General features: G+C 64.2%; 1 protein-coding gene across 4 annotated transcripts in view; it reads right to left on the bottom strand.

Moving 5' to 3' along the window:
* LOC117641511 (tight junction protein ZO-1-like) overlaps positions 1-24490 on the bottom strand; it is a 50037-nt gene that overhangs the window by 17651 nt on the left and 7896 nt on the right. Inside the window, exon 1 of one of the 4 annotated variants that reach the window (XM_034378900.1) lies at positions 7916-8027. The exons of the other annotated variants lie outside the window; for them this stretch is intronic. Coding sequence (XP_034234791.1) covers positions 7916-7942 — 27 coding nt within the window. The 5' untranslated portion in view covers positions 7943-8027. Of the gene's footprint in view, positions 1-7915; positions 8028-24490 lie in introns of those variants that run through there. 4 annotated transcript variants of the gene reach the window in all.

Below are 24490 nucleotides of genomic sequence, written 5' to 3'. Positions count from 1 at the left end.
TCATGGTACCTACATAAACCACCTGAAAGGTGCGTACAAGCCACACTTCACCCCTGTACGTAGGCAAAACTGAGAATCAGACCAAGCAGGCCAGAAACGTGGAGGCAAGCGTGGCTCGCGATGCTCGTGTGCGAGAGCTTGTCCGGGCATGACACCGACCTGACTACACACGCTAAAATAAAATGGGCCGAGTGTATCGTCACCTACTTCCAGCACTTGCTTGCTTGTGTGTGTGTGTGTGTGTGCGTGTGTGTCAGTGAGAGAGGGCGGGGGGGGGGGGGGCTGGCCGAGCATTAGCACCTGTCAGCAGCACACCTACACACTCGACGCCAGTGGAACGCCGGCCAAAGTATAATTCATCTCCCCCCCCCTTCTCGTCATGGCTGACGGTGGCCGCTGCAGGGCAGGGCGGGGTGGGCTAGCGCGGCGTGCAGCCCCCGGCCCGAGATAAGCTCGTTACTGACGGTAATCCCCAATCCCCTGGTAATAAACCTCGTCGATTCGCCGCGGTCCGGCCCGGACGGCGCTCGCCGCGCTTGCAGTGGCGTGGCAGTGGCGTGGCGCCCCATTGGCGTCGAGAGGCGGCGGCGTGCGTGCCGCGGCGCCGTCAGGGAAAGGGGCGGCGGCGGCGGCGGCGGTTTGACTCGCTGATGGCGGTTTAACTCGAGCCACAAAGCAAACTACATAAATGTTGGCCCGACGCCGCCGACGCCCGTTCCGCGCACGCCACGCCCTTCCCCCGCGTCTCCCGCGTCGCGAGGCGGAGGGATTCCGAACCGTGCTTCCGCCGGCCCGCCTCTCTCGCACCCCAAGGGCCGCCCCATGAGTGCGAGAGAGAGAGAGAGAGGCCTCCCACTCAGTCCGCGGGAGGCCAGGCAACCGGGCCGTCAGGGCGACGTGCTCGGGCCGCCTTGGCCTGGCCGCCCCCTCACGAGGAAATGATCCAAGTTGGCAGTGCAGGGCCGCAGGGCTGCCCCCTCGGCCCGGGCGCGGCCCCACGGCCCTAACGCTCTTCAAACAACTTTCCTTTTGTTTCAGGCGAGAAGGGCCTCGGCCCGCTCGTCTCTCTCTCTGTGTGTGTGTGTGTGTGTGTGTGTGTGTGTGTGTGTGAGCGAGGCGGAAGGTGTCGGGGGTCGCTTAGAAAGTCGTTCCGCGCACCCCTCCCCCTCCCCCGCCTCTCCACGCACGACCCCGTGACCCCCGCGCCGGGCGCGTCCGCCCGTCCCAGTGTCCTGTCGCTCGGCGCGTCGTCCAAGAGTCGCAAGTGTGCAAGTGTCGCGGCATCGGGCTGGGAGGGAGGGGTCGCGTCGAGCGTGGCGCTATCACGCTGTGCCGTGCCGCGCCACGCCGTGCCGTGCCACGCCGTGCCGTGCCATTCCAGGACGCATAATGTTATCAGCGGGGCTGTCCTTTGAATGAAGCCACGGCCGCACCGCACCACACCGCAGTGCGTGCACCCCACCCCACGCCCCCACACACAATGCACTCAAACACACACCGGGCGGCGACGATCGGTGCGAAAAGGGGTCGCAGCGAGAATGGGGTGCCAGACCGAGGCAGGGCGAGCCAGACGAGGGATGGGGACATGACACACTGGGCCTCTATCTCTCTCCGTCACGCGCACGCACACAGAGGCGGTGTGCTCCACGCAGCGCGTCGCAGCGCGCTGACTTGGCTAGACCGCAGGCGCCCCGCCCTCCCCCTCCCCCTCCGTGTCGTGGCCGATGTTGAGGGTTCCGTGGCGACGCACCCTTGCACCCCCTCCCCTCTCCCCTCCCCCTCCCCCGTCCCTCGGGGGCGCTTATTGCGGCGCATGGGAATGCTGGCGACAGGAATCCCAAACCGGTGTAGAACGCCTCCCCCCCTCCCCTCCCCCGGCGTCCGGGAAGACAGCGCCAGGCTCCTGGGCTGGGGGTCCTGATAGCTGCAGGCCAGCCTGGCAACTCGATAAAACAACAACGGACCACGACACCCGAAGGCCGCAGGCCCCGCAGGCCCCCCGGCAGCCAACTTAGCGTCGCAACATCCCTCGGTTCGACTACCGGCACCGCCGGGCACCGCCGGCGCGAAAAGAGGGCGGGACTTAACTTTTTATTTTCGGCTCAAGTTGCCCTGCAGCGCGGTGCGGTGCTGCGGTGCCACCGCGCCAAAGCGCCTCGGGCAACGCTGCAGCCCCGGCCGACAAGGGTCCAGAGACGCGTTCGGGAAGGAGGGGGACGCGTCACCGAAGTTGACCACCTACACTGGCTAGGTGCCATTTGTCGCCTACCTTCCAGCCCCCTCCCCCCTCCCCCCCGATCCACGCTTGGTCGCCGAGGCCACCCCGGAGAGGCGACGACGAGCGCCGCGCCCCACGACGGCCCGGGGCGGCGAGGCCAGGCAAGGCTAGGCGAGGCCAGGCGAGGCACAGGCACGACCAATCGAATGACCAACTTTGGGCGCGACGTGGCGCCGCATCGCATCGGGGCGGCGAGGACGGGCGAGGCGATGCAGCGGCGCGTGCGGCGAGGAGGAGGGCGAGGCGATCCAATTCGAGCATGAATATTTCATGGTCGCTCGGCAAGGCAGGCCGGGCAGACCGCCCCGGTCGCCGCGCTCGGCGCAGCGGCGCAGCCCGATCCATCAGGACATCAGGACTGCGGCCGGCAGGGGCGGGGCGGGGCGGGGAGGGCTCACTGCGCCGCACTGCCCGGGCACTGCCCGGCTGCAGGTCAGGCGGGTCAAACCGCCTGCGTGGCAGGCAACGCGTCGAACGCAACGCGCGCGTGGCGGCCGGGGGGCTAGAGCTAGAGGCTGGGGGACTGGAGCACAATGGATGTCGTTTCGAGGCCGCACTCTTTACACCTCGTGACAGGAGCAGCACCTCATCCAGGATCCAGGCGGCCGGCGCACTAAGCCGCGCCGCACGCCGCTCTCGCGTCGCTGGAGCGCGCTGGAGTCTGGAGTCCTCCCTCCGCCGCCGCACCCGTATAAATTGCCGCGTCTTAGCGCGCGCTGCCGGCCCTGGCCGAGGCCCTGGCACTCGCCGGGCCATTGCCATTTTAACGGGGCCGCGGCCACAAATCGCGACGCCCGCGGCCCGGGGGCGGGGGGGCACGCCCCGGCCGAGAATCCCTCTAAAGCTTTTGGCGCCGTTTCCCTGCGTTTCGGCACCGGAGTGCGGAGCAGTGAAGGCGGAGGTACTTCCCCGAGGCCGAGGCAGAGGGCAGGCTCTAGCGCCCCGCAGACTGATTCCGAGAGTCGTTTTTCGTCGCTCTGTCTCTCTCGCACTCAGGGGGCGTTCCGCATCGGTGCGAGAGAGACAGAGTCTGGCGGCAGTCGGAGCGCGCCGTGCAGTGCGTGTGGTCGGGCAGTGCGCACCCGCTTGTTGTTTTTCCCTCGCGCTGGCCGTGGCTGGCCGTGGCGATGCAGGGCCGGGCGGCGCTGCGGCGCTGGCGCTTCGCTGGCAGGGAAGCGTTGTTGTCTCGGGTCCAATAGCCGGCGGGGCGGGACGCCGGGGACGCAACCCCAAGCCCAGCCCAAGGAAGGCAAGGCCCTGATTAAACGGCGGCCCGGAAGACGGGCGGACAGGGCCGCCCAACACGACGGCCGTGGCGGGCGGGCAGGCGGGCCGAACTGGCGCTGGGAGTCAAAGTGTACACACACACACACACACACACACACACACACTCTAACACAAACACACTCACCGACGCACGCGCGCGCAAAAACAGGGCGCGTGCACTCACGCAGCAGTCTTAGGGGGATGAGATGTATATATGTGTTGCGGAAAAAAACAGCGAGGAGGAGAAATTGAGTGGCTTGCGTTGTTGGGTATGCGCCCGCCCGCCCACGGACACACACACAGACACACACACACACACTGGCGATGACAAGGCATTCGTCTTGCAAGGTGTCCCGGAGGGCTGGCGGCCTGGCGGTCTTTGGGGTGGTCGTCGCGGCGTCGCTCGCGGTGCAGCGGCGCTACACTGTGCGCAGTGTCACGGCGTGACAGTGTGCACGCACTGCCGACAAGTCGTCGGCAAACAAGGCGGGGCGGGGTGGGGCGACCAGCAAATCTGGGGCGGAATAAAAGGAAAGTTTGGCGCTGCTAAAGGGGTGGGCGGGGCGGGGCGGGGCGGGCGGGCGGGGCGCGGTTCACAGCGCCCGAGGGACGGGGACGATTCGGGCCGTGTTTGCTGGACGCAAGGACGCAGCTCGACCCGATCAACACACTCCGTCGCGCCGCTCGTCGGGCCAGATGCCGCACGCCCCGCCCCGCCCCGCCCCGCCCGAACGAATGAATCGCATCGCCAAGTTTGCCCGACGAAAGGCGCCGGCGAGAGGCGCCGGCACTACAGGCAGGCCGCTTCCGAATCGTTCCGAATGGTGCTTTCTCGCCGCTGTCTCTCTCGCTCCCCGAAGGGACGTCCAACGAGTGCGAGAGAGGGAGAGAGAAACTAGGAACGAGATTCGTCGGCGGCCGGCAAGGCGCAAAGCGCTGCAAGGCGCGGCAGCGGGCCGCCAAGATATAAGGGGGTAATTTCAGGCAGCAGAAAAAGATGTAGGGGCAGGACTGCTCTCCCGGGCGCAGCGACAGAGAGCGAGAGAGGGAGAGGGGAGAGAGAGAGAGAGAGAGAGAGAGAGAGAGAGAGAGAGAGAGAGAGAGAGAGAGAGAGAGAGAGAGAGAGAGAGAGAGAGAGAGAGAGAGAGAGAGAGGTACAGCAATGCGGGGCAAGTACCGCTCAGGGAAACCGGGACGACCCCCCGGCTGCCCGCACCCACCCCACCCCGCCGCCACTTCGGCCACTGCCCAATTCCCCGTGGCACTCATTCCTGCATTTTTAATGCCGCCAAACTGGACAATTTCATCAAAAGCGCGCGAAACGGCTGGCGGCGGAATTCATCCACGCCGAGGGGCGGGGCGGGGCGGCAGGGGGGGGGGGGTGCTATCGGGCTATCTGCCGGAGCCGCAAGAAGCCACTCACTCCGCCGAAAGCCTCCCACTCCCCTCCTCCACAAAATTCATCCCTTATTCCACGTCATCACAGTGAGAGGGGAAACTTCCTGTTTGTCACTCCATCCCCCCTCCCGCTCCTTCCTGTTGCCGCGCCGCTTCTCCACTTCCGGCGCATTGTGAGACGCCCCGCCTGCACCGCCACTGTCGCCGCCCCGCCCCGCCCCGCCCCGCCCCCGCCCCACCCCGCCCCGCCCCGCCCCGCCCCGCCCCCGCCCCGCCCACCCCGCCCCGCCCCGCCCCGCCCCGCCGCAATACGCTTTGCCGAAAAACAACCCCGACGGGACCTGCCTAGGTGTCGAGAGGGCGGGCGCCATAGGAGCTAGGTCCTCGAATGGGACCGGGTCCAATGGCGCCAGCCAATGGATTCCTCGTCCGAACGCCGAAGGCCAATCTACCCTACCGGTACCGTCGCGCGATGCGTTCGAGTTTCACAGTGTCCGTACCCGCGGGCGCGCGCCCCGGGGCTGCAACGCAACGACGGGCTGCAACCCCCGTCGCCGCGCTCGCGCTGCCGCGTTCCGCAAACACACCGCCGAGCAGCGCACCAGCGCACCGCGGCCGGCTGCCGCCGACGAGTCTCCCTCGCACCCTCAGGCAACGGCCCGCGAGAGCGAGAGAGACGGAGCGAGGCGCACAGTGCCGCACAGTGCACACGCCGGGAATCCATTCGGCAAGTGAAGGGGAGCGCGGCAGCGAAACCTGTCCTGCTTTTTGCCTACGTCAAGGACAAGGGGAGGCGGGGCGAGGACGACGAGGAGGAAGTTTCACCGTGTGCCGCATACTGAGAGCGCCGCTGCCACCTTCCCCCCTTCCCCGTCGCGCCTTTTACAGCGTCAGATACGTGCGAGGGGGGCGGGGTCGGGGTCGGGGGGCGGCCGCTGAGGCACGCCGAGGCCGGGGTATCCATTTCTGCTTGCAACGCCAACCCAACACACTTTAAACCCCCCGGAAACCCGCTGCCGCCGCCCCCAACCCCCTCCCCTGTGGTCACGTGCAATTTCTCTCGAGCGATTTGGCGCTGGGGATGCGCACACCCGCCTCATTTCACGGCGGGGGGCTGGCGGGGGGTCCGCCCCCTTTCCCCCGGTCCGCCCTGTAAAGTCATTGTATGATCGATGATCGAAGTGCCAAATGGGCCAGGACGTGTAACTTATGAGACGGGAAGGGAAGAAAAACGAGCGGAAGGGGAAGTGCGTGGACGAGGCGGGGGAGGGGAGGGGGGGGGGAGTTCAAAATGAAAGAGGGGGAGGGGGCTGCGACACCCTAGGGCGGTAATGGAGCCATATAGTCCGCCCTAAAGTCATAAGACGCGCGGTCCTCCTATCGGCCTTCTCCGCGGCCACGCCTCGCCACGCCTCGCCGCGCCTCGGGTCCAGGGGGGCCCTTCAGCCCCTCAGCCTTCGGCTAGGCAAAAAGCCCCCCTCCCCCTCCCTTCCTTCCGGGGTGTCGGAGACCACGGCGCGGCATTCGCAGCGACTAAGTGGCGGGCAAAAAGCCAGAGGGTCGCCCCCCTCCCCTCCCTCTTCCACTGACTCGCCCCTGCCGAATGTCGTTAGCCGGACCGCGCGACTGCGCCAAGCCGCGCCAGGCCGCGCCAAGCGGGACAAACAAGTCCACAGTGCGCCGCGCCGCCGCGCCTCGTTCCCGCCGCCCGCTTAGCAAAAGGGCGGCGAGGACCACTACAGTGCAAGGACCAAAGGGCCGCGCCGAACCGTCAAAGCATGCCCGGACCACGGAACACTTCGGCCGACCTCGGTGACCAGCGCGGTGCAGCAAGAGCAAGGCAGCACGCGGCCTGCGTCCTGCGTCCCCCAGGGCCTGTAGAGGAAGCGGCAACTACACCACACCTCAACGCGGCGCCGACCGGCTCGGCCAGGGCCGCCAGGGCCGCCAGCGCTCGGCCGCTCTCCGCCCCGAGGAGAGGAGCTACGGCGCGGCCAAGATTTAGGAGCGCAAAGTGCCCCCGAGGGAGGCGGCGACGGCGGTGGCGGCTTTGGGGGCGGCGGCAGCGCCAGCGATGTACGGCCGCGGCCGCGGGGCACGCCGAGGACGAGGACGGCGGCGGCGGCGAGCGCGTCGCGCGGAGCGAAGGCGTGAGCGAAGGCACGACTGACATAACGCGCTTACGGGGCGACGGCGCGACGCGACGGGACGCTCGCGGACCGACACGACAGCCACGTGCCTCCAGACCGATTCCGAGAGAGGCGCTTCGTCGCTCTGTCTCTCTCGCACTCACGCGGGGCGACCCGTACCCAGTGCAGGGGCGCGAGAGAGTCAGAGCGATGGAGCGTCTCTTCGGAATGGCTCGGCGGACAAGACAGCACGCCGGCAGCGCGGCGCAGCCCCTCAAGCCCTAATTAGATCTCCAGCCGACAGCCAGGCACTGCCAGGCACTGCCTCCGCTAATTTCTCTTTTGATACAGTTGACGCCACTTGAAAACAACGACTTTGACGCGCCTCTCCAAGGGGGTGGCGCGGTGCGCGGTGTCCGCTCGGCTCCGGGGCGAGGCGAAGCACGGCGACCTCCTCTCGCGATAAATGGCGCTTCACGCCTGGTCCTCCCTCAGCGCGGGGCCACGCACACGCACACACACACACACACACACGCACCACCCCGGCTGACAAGATAAAACCACAGCGGCCCAAATAACTTCGCGAGACTCGCCTCCTCGCGCCTCCTCCCGCCCCGCCCCGCCCCGCCCCGCCGCACCTCACGGGGGGCACTGCCGGGAACGGCCCTCCTTGCCGCTTCCCTCAAGTCCCAAGGAAGACCATATTTTTATTTTTCAGACACGAACGCGAAATAAATAAAAAGTCTGAAAATAAGACCAGCAGCTGAAGATGAGGCATTCACTACGTCGGCGGCGCGGTGCGCCTTCGCTACTGCACCACTGACTACGGACTACGGCACGTTACCTTCAGCGCGTTGGTGTAGAACTTCATGGCGTCGGCGGTGGCGGTGCGGAGCTCTCAATCCATGCGAGGCCGGCACGCGAGCGCTGCACGGCACTGCACGCCACTGCAAGCCACTGCACTGCACGGACGGGCATTCGGCGCGCGTTAATCATTTCAAAGGGAGTGGATAACTGCCGTAATGGACATCCCGACGCCCCCCGCCCCGTCCCCACTTGTGCGTGTCGCAGCCCTCCCTCCCCCTCCCCCCGGATGTGCTCCACCGCGTTCCGCTTGTCCGCTTCCGGCCGCTTCTTCCACTCGCGACTTCCAATCACTCCGACAACAAGTTTGCCAGTTTGCCCAGCGCCGTCCTCCCTGGAGCCTGGAGGCTCCAGCAGAGAGGGCGGCTAGCGCCTGGCGGCCGGGCAGCCGGCCGGCACGGCCGCTCGGCGGGGCGGCCTACCCCGGAGTTTGCAGGCGCTGGCCGGCGGACGGACAGAGCGGCTCCATTTCGAAGGGACGCCGCTCTGTCTCTCTCGCTCTCGTGGAGCGTCGCGTGGCGCGCGAGAGCGATAGAGAGCCGCTGCCGCGGCGCGTCTCGGGTCTCGCCAACAATGTCGCGCCAGACCCAATTAACCAAGTCGCTGTACAGTGTAGTGTCGCTGTGTCGGTGGCGGACCGGCAGCGCCCCGAGTTCGTCCTTCGTCCTTCGTCCGCGCGGACCGAGGGCCCCCTCACGCCCTGCACGCCCAGGCGCGGCAGCGCGGCACGCAATCGCACGAAACAAAAGCACTTCACAAACCATAGGAAGCGAAGTTCCGCCCACGCCTCGACCTTGCTCCTCGAGATGGCGAGATTGACAAGAGTGAGAGTAAGCGAATCTATGGACCAGGGGCCACTTTACTTTTGAGGATAGTCTGAGGCAGTGCACCTCTGTCCACCGAGATCATAAATGGACATCCCAGCGAACATGGACGGAGGTTTCCCACCTTTCCCGCTCTACACTGTCTGCGCCAAAGCGAGTTTCCTCGGCTGCTTGGGACTGGGAGCCTCGCGAGGCCGCGACGCACAGCACAGCACGGCCGCGGATAACATTATTACAGCGCAGGCGACATGACAGGCGAACGCTTGTCAAGCCCACCCCGACAACCTCCACCCCGCCGCCCCTGTGCGAGTGGAACCGGAGGGGGAGGGGGCGGCGCCAATTGGTCGGTTCAAAACGTTGAGACGGCCACGCTTTCCGCAATTCCTTCCCCCTCCCCCCCAATCTCGACACAAATCTGGTGGAGATGGAATCCCCTCGCGCAGCGCCGCGCCGTCGGGCCATTCCCACAGAAATACTACTCCGCGGCGCCTCGGCGAGGTGAACGCCGGCCGCCCCGCCCCGCCGCACCCCGCCCCGCCCCGCCCCGCCTGAAAGGAAGTGCGCGGCACCCTTTTGTGGGTCGCGATTCGCCCCGCGCACGCACCGGGCACGCACCAGGCACGCACCAGGCACCACCTGCGAGGAGGGCGAAAATAAAGCGAACTCCCTTCCAGCAGCTCCAAACGCCACTCCGCCTGCAGCAGACTGATTCCGAGGGTCCTTTCGTCGCTCTGCCTCTCTCGCACCTATAGGGAACGACCCGCGAGTGCGAGAGAGACAGAGCGACGGAAACGCCTCTCGGAATCGGTCAGGGGCCCGGCGAAGAGCCCCGGTGCCCCAGTCCGCCCAGTGGCGCGGTTCAACGAGCGACGACGAGGAAATCGACGGGATTTAGTACAGTGTGCGCACGGCCCCGCACGGCCCACAGTGCGTCAATGTGTGCTGCGCACACCGGTGTAAACCAACACGACAACGCACGCACGTACACACACAAGAAGTTGCGCTGAGCACACTGTAGTGCTTCATAACTTATGCTGTGCACGCGGCGCGACAAATTACATCAACATCGCTCCCTCCCTCTCGCCCTCTCTCTGACTGAGGTGAAGCGATCGGGGCTCGCAAATACTAACTTCAGTCCCCGCGCCCCCCGTCCGCGCCCAAAAGCCCCACCCGCCCCGTCCCGCCCCGCCCCGCCCGCCCCGCCCCGACGACAAGGGCTCAACAAGTCCAGGACAAATCCAATGTGACTGGATTCGCACTCCAGTCACTCGACTCAGTGCGCCGGAAAACTCCCCAACTCCCCTGCGATGCTGGCACACTGGACGCACGCCACTCGCCTCAGCGAGGGCGGACAGACGGACGGACAGACAGACGGACGGACAGACAGACGGACGAGCGCGTTGAAATTGCCACAACTCGGCTTAGCTGTCATTATTTCCGTCCGACTGCGGCCGACGCGCCGAGCCGAACAGTCGTCGTTGACAAAACCGAGGGGGAGGCGGCGGGGGCGGGGACGGATGACACACCCCGGCAGTTAATTCCACAAAACAAAAACAAAACACACCCAGAAGACCGAAACGCACAGCGACGCTCCAAGTCGGGCCCTCCCTCTCGTCGCGACTCCGAGAGGCGGTTCGGCGCGGCGGTGCCGGCGCCCTCTCGCTCCGGTCCCGGCGCTGCGGCGCTGCGACGCGGCGCTCGTGGGGCGTGCGGCGTACGGCGGACGCGTGGCGGTGCGTGGAGGGGTGGCGCGGCCGCTGCGGAACTGGCACTGGCGGGGCCTAGCGCCAGGCAGAGCCGGAGCCCCGCGCTCAAGCCCGCTCCGGGGCGGCCCTGCGCCGGCGCCCCTGGCCGCCCCTGGAACGGTGGGGAGGGAGCGCCGCGCGCCGCGGTTCCTGGCGCTCCAGCCCCGGCAGATGCGCGTTCCAGGCACTCCAGGGGTGCCGTTTCTTTAGGCAGATGCGCGTTCCAGGCACTCCAGCCCCGGCAGATGCGCGTTCCAGGCGCTCCAGTTCAGGCAGATGCGCGTTCCAGGCACTCCAGCCCCGGCAGATGCGCGTTATTTGGCTCCAGCCCCGGCAGATGCGCGTTCACAGTGTCGGCAAATTCCAATAGTTCAGGCAGATGCGCGTCCAGGCACTCCAGTTCCGGCAGATGCGCGTTCCAGGCACTCCAGCCCCGCAGATGCGCGTTCCTGCTCTCCAGTCCAGGCAGATGCGCGTTCCAGGCACTCCAGTTCAGGCAGATGCGCGTTCCAGGCACTCCAGTTCAGGCAGATGCGCGTTCCAGGCGCACCTTGACAAGGGGTAACCAACACAAGATTTTCATGTACACTGATTATATTTAGAGTATGATTACATGTGATTTCTTTTATTTTACTATTTATCACTGTTTCTAGGAGGTTATTATGTTGATTATTGGAAATAATTGGGGATTATTTGAGCACCGACCTCGGAAAGCTGTTAAAGTGTCGGAAATTCAATATTGGTGACTTTGGGCAGCCACTGCATCCAATTTAGTTGCGGTCAAAGGCCTCCCTCGACGCCTTACTATTCTGAAGACCCTACTCTTTCATGCCCCGCCTCGGGAAGGCTTTGATCGCTGATTGTTTGGGAGCAGTGGTCTCGCAAAAATGGTCAAAAAGTGAATGAATTTCAGAAAATTACCGCTTTTGCTGACTTTGAGCGGTTACTGCATCCAATTTAGTTGCGGTCAAAGGCCTCCCTCGACGCCTTACTATTCTGAAGACCCTACTCTTTCATGCCCCGCCTCGGGAAGGCTTTGACCGCTGATAGTTTGGGAGCAGTGGTCTCGCAAAAATGGTAAAAAAGTGTATGAATTTCAGAAAATTACCGCTTTTGCTGACTTTGAGCGGTTACTGCATCCAATTTAGTTGCGGTCAAAGGTCTCCCTCGACGCTTTACTATTCTGAAGACCCTACTCTTTCATTCCCCGCGTCGGGAAGGCTTTGACCGCTGATAGTTTGGGAGCAGTGGTCTCGCAAAAATGGTCAAAAGTGATTGAATCCCCGAAAGTATGATTGTCATTTCATTGGATGATGTTGATTATTTCACTGATTACCAACTAGACGTGCAATGATTATCTTGAGTTGGGTACCCCTTGCACCCTGGCGCGTGTGGTCGGAAACATTCAGGCACAACGAAGGTTTTGTTATAGTCTTGGTCGAGGAACCCACACGGCCGGAGCGCATGGCGGTAGTAATGACGTTTCAATCAAGCGTCCTGGGTAAACACGCCGACTGTCGGCACGCCCGGCACCCCAAACCCACCCCCACCCCCGACAAACCCATCCCACGCGCACTGTCACGCTGTTTGTCCCCCGCAGCCCCCAGCCAGCAGCCCGTCCACTCGTTCGGACGCTCAAGGAGAGCGGACGGTTCCGCTAATCGCGAGCGGCGACCGCGGCCCGGCAAGGCCGGCAAGGCGCCGTCAACGTCAACGGGCCGAATGGGGACGCTAAATTCCAGAGCCCGGCGTGGAGTCTCGCTCGCAGTCCACTCCCCACGACAGCGACGCGCACGGCTCGGTCTCGGGGGCCGTCCATAAACAAGGGCTGTCCTCGCCGGGGCACGACCCCCTGGGCGGGCTAGGTTATCCGGGAGGGGGGTCCTAAGCTGGACGACGTGGTGGTATATGGATGCGCCCTCTCCCTACCACCACCCACACGGAACAGGGGCCCGCCCTCGCCACAACATTCTACACATAATTCTTGAGGCGGTGACCGGCCGGACCGTGACCCTGGCCAAGCGGAATGATGGGGGGTAGCGAGCGGTACGTGCTGCCATCTTGTCGGCAAGCAGGGAGGGCCAAGCCACGCGCGTCCTCCTCGTTGACTTAGTGCCCTCAACACACTCACTCTCACACACACACACACACACACACACACACACACACACACACACTACTAAACACATGGAGCCAGCGCCGCGCAGAGTAGTTTCGAGTGTGCGTACAGCGTGGCGCGCTGGCCTACCCCAAGACACTCCAGCTCGACGGTCCGCGGTGGGGAGAGGAGCGCGGGGGCACTAATAGGTTTGTAGCAGCGGCTCCGAGCAGCTCCCCCCACGGCCGTACCGTACGTACGCCAGCCCTGAAGCCCCGCCGCACACCCCGCCCCGCTCCGCCCCGCTCCGCCCCGCGGCGCCCCGTACTGACCAGGCGGCTCATCTTGCAAAGCCATTCCGTGCGCCGGCAGAGGATTAAGGGAGGAAAGGGGGGAGGGGGCCCACTGCACCGAGCGTCCGGCGTGGCGTCCCGCTTGCAGGCTTTGTCCCCACGGCGCGGCTACTCTTTGTTGGCCGCGTACCATTCTCTGTCCCGCGGGACCGTCCGATCCCTCCCCGTACCGGAACCAGGGTTTTTGGGTTTTGTTTTCGAACCGCGGCGCGGCTGCATTGCAGCATCGTGCCCAGGGGCGGATCCAGGCCGCGGGGAGAGGGAGAGAGGGCGGTGTACTGCAGTTCCAACGTCCGAAGCAGGTGCTGCACTGTTCGACGATGACAGGCACTCGGCTGGACGAGGACGCTCCACTTGAGCGCGATCCTGGCGGAGACGCTGGAGACAGGAGACCGGCGCCCGAGCCGATGGAGCACCTGGAGAGCTCCTGGAGAGCTCCTGGACCCACTGGAGCAGTGGGGCGGCACTCGACTCATCGGCGGCAACTCACCTGGAACAAACAGAGAGACGAGGTTTTAGCACTCTGCCACAACTAGACTACAGACACTGCGCTCGGGCGCGCACTTTGAACCTGCAGGTACGCAACTTTTGCGGCATCCCCCCCGTTTCCAACCCGTCTCTGGTTCCGCCCCTGACTGCGCCACGCGGCCGGCGGGCGGGACGGTCGGTGCGACGATCGCTTTGTGGGCCGAAACGAAGCCCGCCGCGGAAAAACAAAACGCCTGAGCGGGAAGAACAAGGGGCCGGAAGGACGCTGGACGCAGCACACTGCGAGGCCGGCGACGGGGCGAGACGTACACTGTGCGGTACACTGTACGGTACGCTGTGCCCTCGACACGGCGGCGGCGTGCCAATGTCCCGGCGCAACCCTCGGGAACCCTCGGGAACCCTTCCCCGGGCTGCCCTTCCCGAACCCTTCCGCAGGCATTCGGATGCAAATGCCGCTGAAATTAATGCCAAACAACTTGGCAGGGCTGGCCGGGCCGGCCGGACAGCCCTGAAAGGGACCGGCGACTCGGGCAGGGAGGACCGCGGTACCGTGCGGACGGGTTGCGCCGCTGTGCGATGTGCGATCACGCGGCGCTGGGCCGAGGCCAGGCGAGACGAGGCCAGGACGTACCCGTCGCCGTCATGGCCCGCGGCCCGCACGCGTAAAGTCGAGGGGTTTGACGGCGTGCTGGCGCTGGCAGGGGTGGCGGGGCGTGGCGTGGCGTAGGGAGGCGGCCCAGCCGCGCGGCAAAAGCTCCGCGACAAGCTGCATCGTGCAAGCCTGTGCCCTGCGTGGCGCCTGCCTGCCCCATCACCAGCGGTGCTCCCCGCCTGTCTGTCCGTCTGCCTGCCCGTCCGCTGGGGTCGAACCCTCGCGCCCCAGCCGGCCCCAGCCCCGGGCCGGGGGCACCGGGGGGCACGCACGCCGGGACACGCCGCGATGTCGTCGCGGCCCCCTTCTGTTTCCTTCCCCCGGGCGAGCGGACAAGCAGACGGACAGACAGACGGTCAGGGTGCGTGCCGGCAGTCGGGCAGACGGGCCGAGGCTCCACTTAGGCGTCCCGTAGGCCCCGCATTGCTCTTGCCACCGCACGGCGCACGCGCACCTCTGCAGCCTACAGTGTCCGTCCGTCCGTCCGTCCGTCCGTCTGCCAGCCTGCCTGTCTGCCTGTGCGGCCGGCCCGCCGCACAGCCGCGCGCGCGGGTTGCCTGCTGCCCGGGCGGCCCGCTGGCCGAACGGCCGAGCCAGCCGAATGGCCCTGCGGCATGTTGATTCGAGCGGGGGGCCTCTCTCTCGCACTCATGGGGCCCGTATGGGCGCGAGCGAGACGCACCGACGGCAACCCCCGTTCGGAGTCCGCCTGCAGGCCACGGCCCGCCGCGCTCCGGGCTGGGCCCGCGGAACGGCCTCTGCTCGGCCCATCTCTACGACGCCGTTGGCTGCGTTGGCGAGGCCGAGGCCGCGGGCTGGGCCGGGCTGGGCTCGATGGTCCGATAGAGCCGATGGCGGGCGGGCTGGCTGCTCGGGCTGGCGGCCTCGGCCATTACACGGGCGCCAGACGTGACCCATTCAAACAGCGGCTAAAAGAGCAAACAGGAGCATGCAAAGTAGCCAGGCCGCCCGACTAGGCTCGCCCCGCCCCGCCCCGCCCCGCCCGATCGGCCGCGCTCCGCCCGAAGCCCCTTCGGCTTCAATTACGGATTTCGGGTGGAAAGGGGGGGGGAGGGGGGCGCTCAGATGATATCATAATCCAGTAGCAAACGGCCGGGCGGGCCGAGCGCGGCGCCCGCGGCCAACTCGCAAAAACACTACTCGGAGTGGAGGGGGGAGGAAAGGGAGCGGGCACGGCCGAAAAAGAGAGAAAGAAAAGACCGCCGCCGCGCGGAAAATGAAAACGACTCCTTTGTTTAATTCGCTTGAAAGCAGGTGTGAGAAAAACGGCCACAATGCACTGCCAGCGCGACCCATAAATACACATTAGGCGCGGGGTAAGCCCGGAAGGGGGAGAAAGGGGGGGGGGGCGTCCTATCATCGCTGCCTATAACGCCCCGCCAGCATTAAGGCATTACCGCGCCCTCCTGCGAATAGCGTGTTTTATGAAAGCGAGAGTCCCCGCGGTCCACCGGGGCTCGAACTCCGTGATTGTGTTTGTACGCTTTTGTACGTGGCCTCACATAATTCAGGCCGGCAAAAGTTTTTGGAAAATTTCGTACGGATTTTTACGAAGCATACGCACACGCTATATCAGCTCGTGACCAATTAACGGCCGGCTCCCAGGGGTCGCTTCCCCTTTGAAATTTTCTCTGCGGCGTGCCGGTTTGAGGACACGGCACAACCCTTTGGAAGGTGCGACGGCGCGGCAGTGCTGCTCTCTAGCGAGCTTCCGAGCTCTGAGCGCCATGGCGGCATGGCGGCGCGCCCCGTCGTTTTAATTGCTGCGCTCGGTGCACCGCGGGGCCATGGCGGGGCCATGGCGGGGCCGCCGCGCCCCAGCGCCCCACAGCGATGCCGCGATGACGCCACGGCGCCACAGACGGCGTGCAGCGACACTGCAGGATGCTGCCGCCACCTCGCCACGCCGCACGGATGCTGCAGGCCCCGGCCCGACCAAGCCCGGCACTAGCTCCACCGACCACGGCGAGCCCCGGAGTAGGGCAGCGAGACACGGTGGAAATTAAACGCTGATACAACGTGAGCAGCACTCCCCCTCCCCTCCCCCCGCCCCTCGGACCATCAAGGCGAGGGCTCCACGGCTACAAGGGTCGGGCCATCCGTCACCCCGACGCCCCGGAATGCGTCCGAAGGCCTTGCCGCGTCGGCGCCGTCCTCGGCGACACGGTGGGCCGGGGTTCGAATACCGCCACCGGCTCCCGCTTGACCGAGTCCTCCCAGCGACTTCCGGCTCCGGCCGCGCCGCAGACTGACTGCTCGTCGCTCTGTCTCTCTCGCACTCGTGCGGCGTCCCGAATGCGTGCGAGAGAGACAGAGCGACTCTCGGAATGAGGCCGAGTCCGTCGCCAGCCTAGTCGCCCCGTCAAGCCTATCAGTGCGCCGGGCAGGGCGCTGCTTCTTCTGCTGGTTAACGATCGCGTCAACATGCACCGACAGGACAGGCGGACATGGACAGGTCCACGCCGAACCGGCGCACGCCGCACGTGCCTGGCCCCGGCCCGCCGCCCCGGGACCTCCCGACGTCGACGTCCTGCCGGCCAGAGTTACAGTGGCAACAGCCCCCTCTCCCCCTCCCCCTCACACAAGACGTGACTGTACCACGGCCCGCGCCCCGCCCGCGAAGCCGCCACGCCCGTGGGCCGTCCTCGCGACACTGGGCGGGGTTCGGGTACCGCCACGGTCGCATTGACCGAGTCACCAGCGACTCCGGCTCCGCCCGCCGCAACCTATTCGTCTCTGCTCTCTCGCACCGTGCGGACGTCCACGAATGCGTGCAAGAGACAGAGCGACTAACTCGGAATCAGGCCGAGTCCGTCGCCAGCCTGGTCGCCCCGTCATTACAAGCCTATCAGTGCGCCGGGCAGGGCGCTGCTTCTTCTGCTGGTTAACGATCGCGTCAACATGCACCGACAGGACAGGCCGACATGGACAGGTCCACGCCGACCGGCCGGGCCGCTCTGCCAGTGCACTGGTCGCGTCCGCGTCGGCCGCGGCACCTTCCCGACGTCGACGTCCTGCCGGCCAGATTTACAGTGGCGAACCAGCCCCCTCTCCCCTCCCCCACAGAAGACGTGACTTAGTAACCACGCCCGGCCCCGCCACGCCAAGCCACGCCACGCCCGGGGCCGTATCTCCCCGATAATTTAGACAGAAAAGGTGAAGGGGCGGCGAAGGGGCGATTTCTCAGAGGACAGCCCCCTCCCCTCCCCCTCCCCTTCTCCAGCGCCACTTCACTCTGGCCCGAGTGCTGCGGGGGCGCGACCCAGTTCGGTCCGTTTCATCTATCATGTTAAAATGGCTGCAAGCAACTAATAACTCGACGAAAGCGTCGGAGGGGAGGGGAAGGGTAAGAGAGGCGGCAGGAGAGGGGCAATGCCATGACGGAGACGAGAATGAGAATACTACTGCCGCGCACCGACCGAGCGCCGAGCAGCGCCCGGAGCGCTTGCTGCTGCGTCGCTTGCCGCCTGCTCGTCGAGGCCCCGGAAACGCCATGACCGCGCCTCGGACAGCGTCAAGCAGTGTGCCGCACTGCCGCGACGCGGTCGCGTTCCGAAAGCCTCCCAGCGACTTTACCGCCGTCGGTTTGTTTCCTTCTTAACTTTGAGCCGCGCCCCGCGCTCGCCCCCCGCGGCCAGGGCAATCTTTGAGTCCGCGGGGCGCGGCGCGGCGTGGCGCGGCGTGGCGTGGCGGGGCTCCCGGACGGGGCCTTTTACTCACCGCGGCCCTCGGGGAGGTTTTCGGGGTGGTTCTCGGGGCGGTGAGCCAGCCCTGCCCAGCCCGCTGGAACGGCGCTACGTGGCAAATCCTCCTTGGCCCGGCTCCAGGTAATGTTCTTCTGAGATTCGCAAATCATACCAGCGCCCCCGCCCCCAACCCCCCACCGCCTTGCCTGCCGCCCCTCGGGGGCGTCAAGGCAGCGCGGCAGCGACATGCCAAGATAATCCCCGAGCTTCCCTGCAGGTACACATTTGCGCGGGAAGAAACATTATACACGAGTTTAATTAGCTGGCGCTGGGAATTTTTCCCCGCCGCTATCTCGTTACTGTATTCGGATGGAATGGCCCGTAGGCTGTTGGCATGGCAGCCCGGTTGCCGCCGGCGGCGGTTTGAGTTCACCGCGCCGATAAACAGTGTACCGTGTGCATATGGAAGTCGGCGTTCGATCCCCGGCGGCGGCGGCGGTGCTCAGTCTAGCTTTCTTTTGTCTCTCGTATGTTCGTTGTTCTATGCGTCGATTTAATAAGGGTCTGCCGGCTTTCCCCGCGCCGTGCCGCGCCGTGCCCTGCCCTGCCGTGCCCCAGCCCCACTGGTGGCTGCGGTCCCTGGATTCGTTAGCGCCCGTCCGCGCGGCCGCGCTCTCCGCTCCGTCCGGGCGTAAAAACAGCACGCCCGGTAGCCAAGCCCGGCCAAGCCGCCTAGCCAAGCCTTTAGCCAGCGTGCCAAGGAAAGCCAGAGGCGGGCCAGACTGCCAGCCAGACGGCCAAGCGGGAAAGTTTTAGTGCCGCGACTGTATCACGATGCAGTGCAGTTCCAGGACGCGCCGCGCTGCGCCGCCAGGACTTTCATTAGCTTTCCAACACGTAACGGCGACCGGTTATACGACGAGGCGACGAGCAAGGGCCGTCCTGCCGTGTCCTGCCGTCCCTGCGGCCTCGGTGTCGCCATCCAGAAGCGCCAGGACGACGACGCGACGCGACGACGCCAGCAGCAGGCGGACGCGGTGACGCGGTGGTGACGCGGAGCGGAGCGCCTGGGCGGCGGGCACTGCACTGGCACGCAGCGCGCCGGTGCGCTGGGGTTGCCTACCCGCCCATTGCACGGCGCTCCTTCCACTTGGTCTTGGTCGACCGCCGTCCGGAGGGACATGTCCAGGACGGCGCGGCCCTCGGCAGCTGCACCACTGTGACACCGGCCTCGGTGAGGGCGAGGGCGGACCGCCAGGAGCGTCCGGAACCGGCTGGGGCGGGCTGGGGCTGGGGGGCCCAAAGCCTCAAACGTGCCGAACAGCGGCGTGCAAGGAGCCAGTCCCCTCCCCTTCCTGTGGCCTTCCAGGATCTTCGACTCCCCCCGCCCCCGTCTGCGGCCTGCGGGGCCTGGGGCCTGGTGGAGCCTGCGGCCGGTGGCTCCCCGGGGCCGGGGCCGGATTCCTGTCCTAGCATGCCTGCGGGGTCGGCCCCGGCCTAGCGCGGCCCGGCCCCAGCAGACTACCTCGCAGTGCACTACACTGTGCGGCAGGCAGTGCGGGCAACACTGCCCATGCTAATCCAAAGTCCATTGGCCATTTGCGATTGGCCCTTTGGGGGCGGGGGGCAGCACCACTGGCACTGGCCGTGCTGCGCGCCGCCTCCACTCCGGCCGTCTGAACCCCGCCCCCGCCGCCGCCGCCGCCGGACGCACGCACCGGCCCTGCCTCGCCTTAGGCCCTTGGTAGGTACGGCGTGGCGGCCACGGTACCCACGGTGCAGGTCTCGGAGCCTCGGAGGGCGTCGTCGGCGTGATTCCCCCCCCCCCTCCCTCCCCCCTCCGTCTCAAGGCTGACTGCAGCACCACAACAGACACCGCGGCAACACCGCCCTCGCCGGTCAATGATGTCTGGTCTGGTCAGTGCCGCGTAGCCGCGTAGGTGCTGCTGTTGTTGTTGCTGCCGTTGTCTCCCTCTCCATTGTTGTTGTTTGTTTGTTGTCAGCTGTTCATAACGCCGCGAAAATTAAACGACAAATCAAAGGCGCGTTTCGTATTGGACGCGCCTTGGCGGAGGCGGCGCGCGTTTCCGGTGGCAAGCGGCGAATTGAATGCTGACGTGATGTGTAATGGGCTGCGTGGTCCGGCGCCTCTGTATGTGTGTGACTGTGTTGGAGACTGTGTGTGTGGCTAGGCGAGTGCGACTCTGCGTGTGTGTGTCTGTGTGTGTGAGCGCGACGAGACAAGGCAGGAAACTGCAGTGCGGGGTCCGCCGATCTCATCAGGACTTGTCTGGACGTAGCTGGGCGTGGCGTGGAGGGGCGTGGCTAGGCGTGGCGGGGCGGACAGGGCGTGGAAAATGTCTGGCAATGTGAAATTTCAAGAGCGAGCGAGGCGCTTTGCGCTCCACCTTGTCCCATTACGCGTGGCGGGCAGGCCGTAACAGGATAGAGCGTGTTTGGGCTGTACAGTGCTTGGATTACTTGAATTATTTACCAGCGTCACGGCAGGTCCCTCCCCGTCGAAAGGAAGGCTGGTAAGCATGTCGATTTAGGCCCCCTCCCCTCGGGCATTCCAGCCTAGCCCATTGTGCCAGGCGCTCGTCCAGGAGGAGCCTCGCACCGCATTATGGGAACTGGGGCCTGGAGAGGCTCAGCTAGCCTCGCGCAGGGCAACGCAGGGCAGCGCAGCGCCCAGGGCCACGCCGGGCCACGCATCGCCGCCCGGGTCAATTCCAAGACCAGCCAAATTCGGAACGCTCCATTCCGGCCAACGCCATGACCGTGGCCAAGCCGGGGGTCGCCGAGCACCGAGCGAGCGCGGATCCAGAAAAGGACAATGGACCCCCTTGGCCTCTAGATAGCCTGGAAGGTAGGCAGGAAGGCACACACTATGTCCCTCCGTCAGTACGCGCCCGAGACCACTCTATAAAACCAAGTCCACAAGGGGTCATTACAACAGTGATCGCCTTTGGCTTCTGCAAGCGACAGGGTCCTTTGAGAAAAAACGGACTAATAGCCGGTCACCAGGCCATGCAGCCAAAGTCGCCAAGCGGTCTCCAACGGGGATCACCATGACAGCCGTGCCACCATGCTCCACGGCATCTCCACGGCTGGTCCGCAAGGGATCACCACGGCCTCCTCCACGGCCCTGAGCAAGGGGCAGCCTTGCGGGCAGCACGGCCCCGGGCCCCCGCGGCCCCGGGCAAGGGGGCCACTCCCCTCCGGCGCGCTGAGTCACCGCATGCCTGTCTGCTGGACCAACACATCCCGGAACGCACTGCCCGCACTGCCCGCACGGCGCGGCTGCCCGGAAAATTCTCAGCAAAGCCCCACGCCGAGTTCCACGCGTTTCCGAACGCAGCGGCGCGCGGTGCGTTGCGAAGCGCCATTTCGGCCTGCATCGCGGCCGCGAGCTGCACTATAGACCAGAAATGGTCCCGACAGCACTGCGTCGACTTCGAACGCCGGTTTTTCAGCAAACAAACGAAAAGAAAAGTGTTTGTTCTACACCTGTTAAACAAGTGGCACCCACTTGTCTTTCTCGCAACCACCTACTCGCTAGTGCACTGCAGAAATGTTACCTTTTGGTGCCCCCCCCCCTTTCCCCCTGGAGCTGCACCTCCGCCCGGTCACGGTCCGGCCCGGGCAATCTTCGATTCCCAGCCACAAGCCGGCCTAGGCCAGACCGCTAACCAGATTCACACACGGGCCGTGCAGGACGCGCGCAGCCACAGCCGCCGCGCCGCCTCGGCCCAAGGCGAGGGCCAAGGCGAGGCCAGGCCGCGGCTAGGCCGCAGGGAATCTCCTGGAATTACCCTGAAACACTCGGGCCATGCACACGGATTCCCTGCGTCGCTTTCGTCGCTCTGTCTCCCTGGCACTGGTAGGGATAGACACAGAGAGAGACAGAGCGACGAAAACGGCTCAGGGAATCAGTGTGCTGCCAAGCAGAGGCATCGCCGTCGCTGCAACCCTTCAGTCCAGGGCGTCGAGGACGTGAAGGACTGCCGATTGGTTTCAACCGATGCGGCACTGCCATGGAGAATAGAGGGGATGGAGGACCGGCTGGGCCGCCTGGCGCCTGCGTTTTGGACTGCCGGCCGCGTCCGGGGGTTGGGAGTACGCCGCGCGGCCACCACGCGGCGCTGCGATCGCTATGCCTCCACTTTGCCGCGCCACAGCACAGCGTAGAGCCTTCAGACCACTATCTTTACTCACTAAATTGTCCGAAATCGACCCCTTTCTGGAATGTCACTTTGAGTTAACATTTTATATGGGCTCCGAAAAGGTCCAGGGACAAGGCCGAATATACTTTTCCAGCGTACAATGTAAGTTTCTTCATGATAAAGCCTCATTGTCTTGTGGCCAAGTGCATGGGATCTCTGATGCAAGAAATTGGACAAAGTATTTGACTGAATTTTTTGGGTAAACTTATTGATGAGATTAAATCAGGATGCACTTCAATTTAAAACTATTAGTACCTCACTATTACCAATGCAAACATCCACAAACTGGAACATGATCTGGTGAGGTGTTTTTTGGGCTGATAAGACAATATTAGTACTCTCAACCAAAGTTTTACTTAGAACTTTCAGACTTCTCTTCCTTCGATTCTCTTGGAAAACTCCAGATTGGATGTAATATAACTGGAGGATAAATAGGCTGTTTAGCGGAAGAGCAAGCTAAGTCAATTTATACCAACGCTTCACTTTCACCAGGACCCTATTCTCAAAAATATTTAAAATAAAGTAGTGTAACATTTTTTATTATTATGATTGCCATCAGAGGGCTTGGTTACATGTGCAAAATTAGGCCACTCATAGAAGAGCTTAGACTAGCCTTTTAAAGCCAGAATTCTGATTCGTTCTTGAGTTATGCATATTTACGCAAAAAAATAGTTGTTGCGTAAACCTTTATAACTTATGAATGATTGAGAGTTCAGGGTTCAAACTGCTGGTCTGATTTCAACTGATAGAAGGCCATTCCATCAAAGTCAAACAATTTTTTTTGGTGGGATAGATAGCTATCTGCACAGAAATATTTTGATAAACCATAAGTGTAAATAGTCACCAAAAAAGTGAATACATGTTAAATTACTACTTTGGTGATGTATCTGAAATTTTTTACTTTGTTCAATAATATATCTTTAAATTTCCCAAATTTGTGAGGCCAAAAGCTTGCTGTAATTGCATGCACGCTGGAGCCGCTGACTTCAATGCAGGAATATCCAACTTACGTGGCACAATATTGCACTTATATTGTTCCCATATTGTTATTTTCCGTAATTCTACTCATATTAACTGGGACAAAACGGGGATATACTCTGATAAACCTTAAAAATGCAGCCATTCCACGCTGGTTTACATGAGTCTTCCCTAAGGACCCGGCGGGAACCAACCCAGAGTGGAGGCATAGCGATCGCAGCGCCGCGTGGTGGCCGGGCGGCGTACTCCCAACCCCCGGACGCGGCCGGCAGTTCATTTCTGACTCGCAGCCGATCCTCCATCCCCTCTATTCTCCATGGCACTGCAGTGTGGCACCGCGTTCTCGCCATAATCTCACTCAACTTATACGCTTCATGTGACACACGGCAGACTGGCGGCCATCCCGGGGGGAGGGGAGGGGGGGGGAAGGGGGTTTGCTGGAATGCCATTATCGCCGTGTGGGCCCCGCCGCCGCCCCACTGCGGGGACCGGCAAGGGACCGGGCGGGGCGGGGCGGGGCGGGGCGGGGCGGGGCGCGCCGCAGACTGCATTCCACAGGTCCAGCTGCATTCGCGTCTATGCAAAGCGACGCGAAGCGTTCCGCTCTCGGAAAGCTAAAGCCCCGCGAGTTTCGCCTCCGAGCGTAAAACAGAAAATGGGCGGCGTGTTTTTACCTCTTCCAAGCCGCCGCCGCCGCGCCGTGCCGGTCGGCTGGAGTCGACCCAAGGCTGGTCGACTTTATTATTGTTTCCACACACATACACACACACACACACACACACACACACGCACACGGAGGACTTGCCCGCTACGGTTACATTACCGGTGATTGAGAATATGATCGTGATTACCGGCCTCCATGATGTTGCTGGGCCGGGGTCTTTCCACGTTACTCATCAGTGCGCATGCGTACCGTATGTGAGGTTGACACGCCACAGCACCCTGTGTGTGTGTGTGTGTCATCTCGTGTGTGTGTGTGTGTGTGTGTGTGTGTGTGTGTGTGTGTGAGCGCCTGCCTGTGTGAGAGGGTGCGTTAGCGCTGCGCGCGTGCCGTACCTTGCCTTTCACCGCACAGCGCCGCAGAGGTCGTCGCTAGCAGTGGCTGCGCTAGGCCGCGCTAGGCCGCGGCGCTGGGCGTGCTGGCTGATGCAGGGACGGTAACGACCGCCATTGCACCGGCTGCACACATGACCCACTTACTCAAAGGTCGCTTCAAATCGCGCTCCGCCCCGCCCCGCCGCTCGCGGTGACGAATGTACGACGCCGAGGTGCAAAATGGAAAGCCAAGCCCTCCATCGTGCCTCCATCGAGGGCGAAGGGCCGGCTGCCCCGTCCGTCGAGCGGGTTCTAGAGTCCCTCGTCGGAAGGCCTGGCTGCTCTAGGCTGCTCTAGGCCCCGGGGCCCCGAGGCCCGCCCCGAGGCGCGTGGGGCTTGGTGGGGCTTCAGGCTTGGCGCGCCTCACGGTATGCGTTGCCTCCGCCGT

Source organism: Thrips palmi, unplaced genomic scaffold (genome assembly GCF_012932325.1).
Source record: "Thrips palmi isolate BJ-2018 unplaced genomic scaffold, TpBJ-2018v1 HiC_scaffold_15, whole genome shotgun sequence".
NCBI classification, from domain to species: Eukaryota; Metazoa; Arthropoda; class Insecta; order Thysanoptera; family Thripidae; genus Thrips; species Thrips palmi.
This window is presented reverse-complemented; position numbering and strand designations above follow the sequence as displayed.